The following is a 10,926-nucleotide window of genomic DNA, read 5'->3' on the forward strand; positions in this document are numbered from 1 at the left end:
CGAAAAAATCGGTTCCCGGAATAAATCGCCACAGAAAACGACTGCAACAGAAACCACCGCTTATAAAATGTGTAGTAGGCTATAAATATTGTGGCGCGGTATTGTATTTCAAAACAAGAATTAACCGGGCAAACGTATCGCCCCAGGCAAACGTAACGCCCCGGGCAGACGTATACCGTCCGACGCTCGCTAGAGCTCGGTCGGACATTGCTAAAGGATCGTATCCTATGTTTCAAACTAACCGGGCAATCAGTGGATCCCAGGTTTGCGTGCGAGACACCGCCGCTTCCGACGGCGGGTCGGCGGTGGACTCGGATTGCGTCATCTTGGCGGCATGGGCCGCCTCGATTCCTTATCCTCGCCAAATGGGGACTTCGTCCCCATTACATTGTCCTCAGAATAAATTTCGAAAAACGAGAACAAGAGAATAAATTTATAATAGAAATGTGAGGCACATGATGTTTTTCCCGCGCCAAATATTTCTAGCCTACTACACTTTTTCTAAGCGGTTGTTTCTGTTGCAGTTGTTTACTGTGGCGATTTATTCCGGTCACCGAAAAAATCATGTTTGTACTCAAACACAAAACTGTGAACAGCAGCGTGGACATGTTTATTCCGGACGCAGTGTTTTTTTGTGAAACATGGAAGACTGTCGGCCACCCATGGTATAACATGTATTTCTGAATAGGCATCTTTATGTCTCTCTCTTATAACACTGATGAACCACATCAACTGGTAAATACATAGTAATAGAGTTTCATATTACAATTCAATGAGAAGTCGTCAGAAATAACTAAACAGCCTTTACACTTTGGGGGGTTGGTTCGGGACTACCCACCCTACGCCATCCTGAATACTTACTAAGTTTTATGTTCATTCTTCTTGAATTTTGGAAATTATACTTGTCAACGCTGGGCATATAGATGGAATCAAACTTTACATTTCATTAGAGTTCCTATTGACTCTGACAATTATGAGATGTCCCTTTAAGAGATTTTTTTTTGCATTCTGCTACGGTTTGATTTTTGCAACATTAGAAGTTCATGCGCGAGTTGCTAAAATCGAACGGGTTCTGTAGTTGTAAGATTTAATGAAAATCTAATGCGAGTTACGTCATCGGTTTTTTTCGTAACCGGATATGAATGCTATTGGATCGGCATCTATGAAAAATCAACATATTTATTTAGAAAAATCCATCTATCTGTTTTGCAGTTTTTTCACGATTGGAAGAAATATTATATTGGGTTGGGGAATATGGCAACACTTAAACATATCTTGTGTTGTACTTATCGCATCAGGTCTTACTATACAGCTATTTAAAGACGCTACAAGTGTCGTTTAGACAGTGTTGTGATTGTCCTTTTCAGTCTCAAGTTATAGCGCGTCAAAGATGGAGTCCACCAAGCAAGAAATTCGCCATATTCGTTACTACCTGCGAGGTAAAACTGTAACGAAGGCGGCTGAAAAAAATCGTGTAGTTTATGGACCCGATACTGTTCGCACAGCACATCGTTGGTTTGATCGATTTCGTTCTGGTGTAGTGGCTATCGAAGATACACTCCGTACTGGTAGGCCAATCGTCGTGGAAACCGATAAAATCGTTGAAATCATCCAAGTAGACCGGCATGTGAGCACTCGCTCGATTGGCCAGGACCTGGGTATAGACCATAAAACCGTTTGGAACCATTTGCAGAAGATTGGATTCCAAAAAAAGCTGGATGGATGGGTGCCACACGAGTTGACGCAAAAAATTTTTTTAGACCGAATCAACGCCTGCGATGCACTGCTGAAACGGAACGTACTCGACCTATTTTTGAAGAAGATGCTGACTGGTGATGAAAAGTGGATCGCGTACGACAACCTAAAGCGAAAAAAGTCGTGGTCGAAGCGCGGTGACCCGGCCCAAACCATCGCCAAGCCCGGATTGACGGTCAGGAAGGTTTTGCTGTGTGTTTGGTGGGATTGGAAGGGAATAATCTACTATGAGCTGCTCAACTATGGCCAGACCCTTAACTCGGTTCTCTACTGTGAGCAGCTTGACCGTTTGAAGCAGGCGATTGACCAGAAGCGGCCCGAAATGATCAATAGGACTGGTGTTGTTTTCCACCAAGACGATGCTCGGCCTCACACATCTTTGATGACCCACCAGAAGCTACGGGAGCTCGGATGGGATGTCCCATTGCACCCACCGTGTAGTCCGGACCTGGCTCCAAGTGATTATCATCTCTTCCGGTGATACTAAGTTGGCCTAAGTTGGAGCCTTGCGTAAACTGGCTGTCTGAGTTTTTTGCAATTAAGGAGGGGGTGGCGGGGGGGGGGCTTTATGAGGGGTGGATAATGAAGTTGCCTTCTAAATGGCAACAAGTTTGCGAACAAAATGGCGCATATTTGACTTAAATTGGATAATTTTAGGTATGTTAAAGAAAGCGTCAAACTTCGATCAGAAATACGACATTTCTTTTCCCCCAATCCAATATATAGGATCGCGCTTATATGATACACTTTATTGCACCACACTTTATTTATACAAAACTGAACGAGCAAAAAGAAATAAAAAAAAATACTTCGGAGTGCATTACCCACAGCAATCGCATTCACTCATAGTTCTGTGACGTTACCGTAGTTGCTTTTGTAGTGTTCAATCTACTCCTCTCAAACATCCTGAAAGCCTCGGTTGTTGTGGCTACATCAACTTTGTCCACTCGGTCCACCGTTTCCGCACTCTCTCTACTTTCGCCATGTCCATCATACGAGCTGTCACCAGCAAGGCTGGAGCTACTTGAGCTACCACTTCCGTTTTTCTGTAGCGCATCAATCAGTGCCGCCGTGTCTCGTTTCGCACCCATTCCGTTGTTGCCCTGGTTCGCCCCGCCAATCGTAAGCCGCGGTGCTTTGTTCGCTCCATTACCTCCAATCCAATCAAATACCGACGGGTTATTGTTTCCGGAATTGCTCACCACGTTCACCAGCCGGTTGTTGTTGTTGAAGCTGTTGATACCCTCGGGCAGATTGATTGTGATTTCATTTCCGTTTGCAACCAGCACCAGGACTGGGGCTGCACTTGTACGCTGGTCGAGCTGAAAACAAAACCGGAAACGGACGGATCCAATTTTCAAATCACAAGAGAATCAAGTGTACTCGGACGAGGCGTCGCTAGAAAGCCATCTATTTACCAGAGTTGGCACGAGAACTATAATTGAAATTATAAGCCAGCCCATTTCAGTTCTCCGCTTTCGGTTGAAGTTTTTATCAGTGTTGACCTTCAGACTTGTTATTGTCGCTATCACCCACATCCAACAACAACAACACCAACAACAAACACAAACATGTGCTGCTTGCAGAAAGCAAACACGACGGCCAGGTCTAATCTTCTCTAATTTATTTCAACCGCAGATGTCCCCCACAGAGTAATGCAACGGGAGCCTGATTCGTTCGGAAAACTGCACCAACCGACCGGTCGGAACTTTTATACGCAAATGGAACGTAGGAAATATTCGTTTGCGAGTGGTTGGGTATCATCGTTGGGGGAGATATTAGTAGACTGGCTTAGTGGTTCTGTTTTTTTTTGTGCATAAAACTATTTTATTAGACTCCCTGCACTGTGGTACGATTTAGATGAAGCACAATATTTACAACTTTCGCTTTAATGCAGCACAGTGCTCAGATATACATATTCATCGTCGTCAAAACATATTATTTCGGGAAAGAATACAAATAACGGAAAATTACTAGTTTCTGTATGAAATTCAATTCTTTTCGATGTTGCTTCATGATAAAACACGTTCGTCGCCCAAATTTGACTGTCGATGCGGTAGATAATAATCGGAGAGATCGATTGGGAATTAATTTCTGTCAAATCCGGATCAAATCATCCGGCTACTGAATGGTAAATACATAAAAATGCTTTTCAATTGTGAAAATGAGATTCAGTGAGGTGTGATGTGAAGTTTAGGGTATGTGTGAAAATGCATTTGAAAGGTTTGAGACTAAAAATATTGTTTATTGAAGTCCTGGTAGTTGTGCGTAAAAAAACATGTGACTGCTATTTTGTCAATTTTTTAGTTTTTGAAAAAGCCGCTCCACTACGCGTCAGAGAATACGCATAAAAAACTAACGTGTTGTTGCCCGATTTCAGCTACATCGACTGTAATATTTCTGATATGAACGTTCCTCCAGCGGAGTCCCATTCTACCGGGTTTAATTAAAACATTAAATGAGCCAAAAATTAACAAAAAATGTGCTACCCTCCCATACCGGTACAGCATTTACTCAAGCGCGAGGCGAGTTTCTGATAATATACATGTCATTGCAATATAAGAGCAATATGAGAGAGCGGAACAAGAGACACATAGGGCGGGGCCAGGTGGTCATAGGGGTAAGTTGGTCAGTGACGATATCTTGGAATCTGAGCGTCCAAAAAATTAGCGATCTATGGATGAAAAAAAGCGAATTGCTGATACAATAAAATAAGCAAATTGGAAAAACTTTCTATTAAATAGCTTAAAATATACGGAAATGGTTCCGATTTTGCCAAAAATCATTCACGGATTGCGCATTATAAAATGTGTTCTAAAACTGGTTAACAACCATGAAAAAAAATCGGCTCAAACGTTAAACAAAGGTTCATTCTACGTATTAGCTTTAAGTGTTGATGGAAATCGCTTTTAAAATTATTTTTATTGAATTTTCATGAATATTCTTTTCCATATATAGACGGGCTAGTTGGTCACACAAATTGCTCGTATGAGAAACACATATAAAATTTTCAGGTATGCCGTGTTTCATTACACAAGCTATAAATGAATATAGAAAGCATATGTTTTACTGCTAAACCCAGTGTACATGAAAAGAGATAACCACCACACAAATCACTTGCAATATAATTGTCATATTTATATTTTTTGCTGTAAAATTTTCATTAAATATAATAAATGCTAACATTGAATATCAGAACTCACAATAATGCATTGAGTAATGTAGTATACCTGGTGGCTATTTCTATATACTTTGGGGCGAACGGTACAAATGTCACCAAAACAAATTCAATCAAGAATGAAAGCGGTTGTGCGTCGCAAGGATGCCAGGTGATTTTTTTTCAAAAGTCTTGACATGATACGAAAAAATGTCTTCACCATAATATCGGAGGAGAGGTCTTTACACAAAAACTGTGATAACTCTATTTGTTCATTTCAGCTTTGAAATTTTGGTTGTAACTCAAACCATATCCATGAAACTAATTGTAGAAAAGGTATGTTATTGGAAAACCTTCGATTTATGAAATCGTCGTTTGAAAGATCTAGGTTAATCTATTGTATAGTAGGGCCAAAATAATAGAAATTCAATGTCACAATCATTCGAATTTTCGAGCGCAAATGAACTAATGTCTTCTGGAGACAATATGTATTCAGACCGCTTCGTTCGCTGAGACTAAAGCCCTACTTTTTTGACGATATTTTCGGCCAATAGTTAGAATTTCATGGAAATAATATCTTTTAAAAACCCACATACGCTATCATACTGAAATGTATTCACATATTTCATAATGTCTTAAAAATGTCTTCACAAAATCAAATGTCTTCAAAATGAAGACATGTCTTCAAACCTGGCATCTCTGGTTCGCCACAAGGTGGACGAGAGACGAAATCGCTAGATAAGATTCCCTGACTAATTTTCAACAACGATAATACTTTGAAACTTCCATACATTTGTTTTTTCACTTGCTACATGATATTAGTTCACTGTTTTTGTTTTGATTTAATTAATTAATTTATAATGAAGAAATCTTCTAATGGAAAAACGTTTATTATTTGCTCAAAAAACATGCCTATTATTGACCAACTTACCCCGTGTGTGGGGTTAGTTGTCAATTTATTCTGAACTATAAAGACGTTAAATAAAGGAAAAATAAATGTCAAATAATTGATTCTCTGGTTGTTTTTCATTGAAAGGGTAAAAGGTAAGCTTCATTGTGGTACATAACATTCTAACGCAAAACTTCGTACTACAAAGTTATAGCCAAATTTATTCAAAAATGACCAACTAGCCCCGCCCTACCCTACTTTGCCACAAATACGGCTCCCGTCGCTTAAAGGTTACAGGTTCACGTTTATACAGTAAAACCTGCTTTTGTGCGCTTTTTTGTTTGCGATTTTTTTTATGCGAAATGAAGAGGTCACATATCTCAACGTATAGAAAGAAAACAAAACGAAATCTAACGATGATCACGAATGGAATCATTAGGATTTGGGTTATTTACTTAAGGGAAGAATCGCTATTCACTGCATAAAAAAGATTTTTTTAAAATTGTGTGGCGAAAACTATTTTTAAAGTTGCTGGTAAAGTTAAGCTCGATTTTTTTATTTTTTTTTCTATTTACTATGACTCTACATCCCATTGAGATTAGATCTGCTTCACTATATTTCTCCAATAAACCCGATTCATGGCTGCAGTTCTCCAACTCCCGGCTGCACCGATTCTTGCCAAGTCCTGCTCTACCTGGTCCAACCACCTTGCTCGCTGGGCTCCTCTCCTTCTTGCTCGTACCGGATTCGATGCGAACACTATCTTTGCAGGGCTACTGTCCGGCAATCTTGCAACATGCCCTGTCCATCGCACTCGTCCAGCCTTGGCGACTTTCTGAATGCTGGGTTCGCCGTGGAGTTGTGCCAATTCGTGGTTCATTCTCCTTCTCCATACTCCGTTTTCCTATACACCACCGTATATTGTTCTGAGCACTCGGCGTTCGAAAACAACATGCACTTGTGAGTCCCCTTCAAGCATCGTCCATGCTTCGTGCCCATAGAGGACAACCAGTCGAATTAGGAATTTGTACATGGTACACTTCGTACGGGGTCGAAGTTTGTTGGACCTCAAGGATTGGCGGAGCCCGTAGTAGACACGACTTCCATTGGCTATGCTTCTTCGAATTTCACGGCTGTTGTTGTTTTCAGTTGTTATCAACGAGCCAAGGTAGACAAATTCCTCTACCACCTCGAGCTCGTCGCCGTCGATCACAACACTACCACTAAGAAGAACTCTATTGCGGTCAGCCCTGCTTGCTGTTTCAGTCGGATATACAAGTCGGCTACCGTCGCATGTGTTCTTCCGATTATGTTCACGTCGTCGGCAAAGCAGATAAACTTACTAGACTTTTTGAAAATCGTGCCCCGCATGTTGAAGCCCACTCTCCGCATAACACCTTCCAGCGCCACGTTGAAGAGCAGACAGGACAGTCCATCGCTTTGTCGAAGTCCCCTGTGAGCCTCAAATGATTCCGACAGCTCACCTGAGATCCTCACACTGCACCGCACACCGTTCATCGTTGCCTGAATCAGTCTTGTCAGCTTTCGGGGAAAGCCGTGCTCGTCCATAATCCTCCATAGCTGTCGTCGGTTGATTGTATCATATGCGGCCTTGAAGTCAACGAAGATGTGGTGTGTAGAGACCTGGTACACGCGGCACTTTTGAAGGATCTGCCGCAGTGTAAAAATCTGGTCTGTCGTCGAGCAACCGGTGATGAATCCGGACTGATAACTTCCCACAAATCGACTTACTATTGGCGATAGACGGCGGAAGAGACAGAATTTTGTAGGCACCATTCAGGATTGTGATGACACGATAGTGCCAACAATCCAGCTTGTCGATTTTTTATGCAATTCTTTTTGTGTGGTCCCTATCCTTCGCACAAAAACAGGTTTGCCTGTAGGGGAAAAGGGGGGAATTTGAACCACCTAAGCATATTGCCTAATATTTCCAAACCAATACGGTCTAAATTAAAAAAAATGTCACACTGTATACTGAGCTACACTTGTTTTTTCTCCAATAATGTTGTTTAATCATTATATCAAGCTTCAAATTACCAAATATATCATATAATAAAAGAGATGATTTTAGGACATTAAAATTTGATGTGGGGCGATTTGGTCCAGTGTGTGTTTAATCGAAAAAAACATACTTATGTTTATGTAAAGTATTTTGGGATAATGATACAATCAGTAACAGTGTTTTGGGATCGATACCAGGTGTCTTGGCCAGATTCCAGACCAGAAAAGTTGGATTGACACCATCTCGAATTCTGCATGAATCTTTTCATTGTTGTTCGAGCATTTTCAAATACTTTCGTTGTTGGTCAAAGAAAATCAGTTCTTGATGGCCTGAGTTGCTCTTTCAAGCTCCTCCTTCTTCCAACGTTGTCTGCCCATTCTTTTTTTGTAATTCCGTGACATCTGGAATCAATTATATCAAAGAAAAGCCTCAAACCTGTAGGATCAATTCATCTCACAGAAACATGTCCATGTCACCCCACACAACATGTAAAAATTAAAATGCAATTAATTTCTTTTATTGTTATCAAACTTACAGTTTCGCTGCATCAAATTGTTCCTCTTCTGTAGGCGAACAGGACTTTACTGCACAATAAACGAAAAGTTTGTGTTGCGGTGAAGACTGGGCACACTGTAGCGGAGTGAATCCACTGACCGTTCCCTCGAGCAAGTAAAGTGTGTGAAGGGAAGAGAGAACAATTAGAAATTGATCGTAAACAAACGAAGTGCTCTTATTAAGAAATCGAATTTGCTAAAGAATATTTTGAAAAGTAGGTAGAAATTAATCGTTGTGAACTGCAAGGAAGTTTATGATTTGTGAGTCCTTGAATACTATAAGTATGGTTTGATTTTATTAATTCCATCCATATTTAGGTCATACTTACATTTCTTACCATCGTGTTAATAACCAAAAGTTAGGTTAGACCCGTATAGGCCCAAGAAACAACTGGAAACACTGAAAATGTAAGATCACTTACCAATATTTGAAACTATGTAAACTGAATTAAATAAATGAATTACAGCTTTGAAGCTGCTTGATAAGCACGCTGAAAAACGGTGTTTGGGTCATCTACGGTAACAGTTTGTTTAATCAGCGGGAAAAACCTTAAAGCCTGGATCGGAAAACTCACATTTTTTGGAAATCAATGTGCTTGCTGTGTTCATGCTACCGTTTCCTTCCACCTGCGGAATTTTACAAAATTTGTTTGACGTTAGGTACATACGGTTCAACAATAAAAGGAGATGACATTATAAAAAATCCAAGTTGAGCCGTACTTTTTGAGATAAAAGGGTGGTCCAAATCAACCCATATGTCCAACTCACCCCGTGTTACTCTACTTTCCTTTTTAATCTTACAAAACACTTTCCACATATACTTTCATGATCCAACATCATTTTATAATGTGGTGTATTATTCTCACACGTTTGTGCAACAGCAGCAGTGATTATGTGGATAACGTAGTTGTGTAAAACAGCCTTTTGTTCCACCAGGCCTCGGTTCGATGCCTGCTTGGGAATCGTTTGGACTACTTTTTGGTACTATTCCAAGCTGACGTTCAGAAAGAGAGGTCTGCTTCATACATACAAACATTTCAACACTTTTGGAAAAAGAGCTTCCAGCTTTCCTTCTTAACATGTCCGTTTTACCCCCGCTTCTCCTACATATTGAGCCGCAACTCTCGCGCAAGAGTAGTATATGATGGTTACCAAAAATGTCGACCGTTTACAACAATGGTCCAGGTACGTAATGAGTCAGATAGTCATGTTGAGCCGAAAACGTGTAATCGTTCATTTTGATTTGAGATGTGTATTTGTTTCTCAGGTGAAAATAAAAATGATAAAAAATTTTAGGAGGTTGTGTCCAAAATACGACCGCATTGTTGACGTAGGACTCCGCAATTATTTTAGTCAATTCGCATGTCTATCACTACGGATATTATTTTAGGATACTTTGTAATTTTGAAAACTATCTTTTACGTAGAAAATGTTGGTGACCTTGAAAAGTAGTTTTCCTCATTTGTTTTTTTATGGTCCCACCTCATTTCTCTATAAAGTTTTGAGCGGGACGACTTGTCTTATCGATAATAATATATAATATTACGGTATTTATTTTTTGGCATCATACAAAGCAGCAAGCAAATTCAATGAAAAGAAAATATACCTCGTATATTTTTCGCAGACATAGATTACTAATAGAAAGAACAACTTAAGCCATTATCAGAACGTATTTATTCCCTGGGATGTCGAAAAAATTTCCAACCTGGGAAGACCCTAGACTGATCGGAAATTGAACCCAATACTTATGTTCGTATGAGCCATGAACTTACATGGGAATCCCCGCTTTATCAGATTCTCGACAACGTTCTGCATATGCGATCGTTTTCGAGTTCTAGGAGCTAGGAGCCAATACCTATGTCCGCATTAGCCTTGAATTTATAAAGGAATTCCCGTTTTACTAAATACCCGACAACGTTCTGCTAAAGCGATCGTTTTCGAGTCCAGACAACTGGTCAACCTAAGCCGAATTACCACCGATACTTCAGGCCCTTCATTCAACCTAAAGTATAAATGTGACAACCAAAATCTACAAAAAGATCTGCTACCACACAGAAAAATCTTGTTATAATTAACTGTTGAAAAGATGAATTTACAAGTACTCCTGTTGAGCATAATTTGATCTCAAGTTTTTCTATGTTTGGCAACACTTTCAAACAAATGAGATTTCACAAATATTGTTTAAACTTACGTCTTCAACTTAAAGCAAACATTAAAAAGCAATCAAATAAAATACCATACCATAGTCTTAAGATAAAAAAATATACATATCTGTTTAAACTACATGCGGGGCGGATCCGATTATATATAGTTTCTGATTTTGTTCACTGTATATAATCGAGTAAAAAATTTTTTTTTATTCCTTTTTTTTTGCATGTATTTTTCGTTTTTTGAATAAAAAAGAAGACTTTCATTTTTTATTCATCCCCTTAAAGTCAGAAAACACCTTTCTCATATGAAAAAAAAAATTTTATCTAGATTCTCTCAGTAGGTGATAGACGATCATATGTTTTTAAAAAAAAATATTCTGCGCTTATGATCGAATTTC

The 10,926-nt window shown here is 39.6% G+C and overlaps 1 protein-coding gene across 1 annotated transcript; it reads right to left on the reverse strand.

Annotated features, from left to right (window-relative positions):
* Positions 1-2,469: 2,469 nt before the first annotated feature.
* Positions 2,470-3,462, reverse strand: LOC129770935 (uncharacterized). The gene is made up of 2 exons (XM_055774139.1): positions 3,174-3,462; positions 2,470-3,077 (listed from the first exon to the last, which is right to left on the reverse strand). Exons 1-2 carry the CDS (start codon positions 3,291-3,293, stop codon positions 2,595-2,597), a joined length of 603 nt encoding a protein of 200 aa, XP_055630114.1. The 5' UTR covers positions 3,294-3,462; the 3' UTR covers positions 2,470-2,594.
* Positions 3,463-10,926: the final 7,464 nt, after the last annotated feature.

Source organism: Toxorhynchites rutilus, chromosome 2, assembly GCF_029784135.1.
Source record: "Toxorhynchites rutilus septentrionalis strain SRP chromosome 2, ASM2978413v1, whole genome shotgun sequence".
Taxonomy (NCBI): Eukaryota; Metazoa; Arthropoda; class Insecta; order Diptera; family Culicidae; genus Toxorhynchites; species Toxorhynchites rutilus.

Bases quoted from the DNA above. Each gene is read 5' to 3' on its own strand.
- LOC129770935 (XM_055774139.1), bottom strand. From the start codon at position 3,293: ATGTGGGTGATAGCGACAATAACAAGTCTGAAGGTCAACACTGATAAA. The intron at 3,078-3,173 runs GTAAATAGATGG...TTTTGTTTTCAG, and splicing joins TAGTTCTCGTGCCAACTCTG to CTCGACCAGCGTACAAGTGC.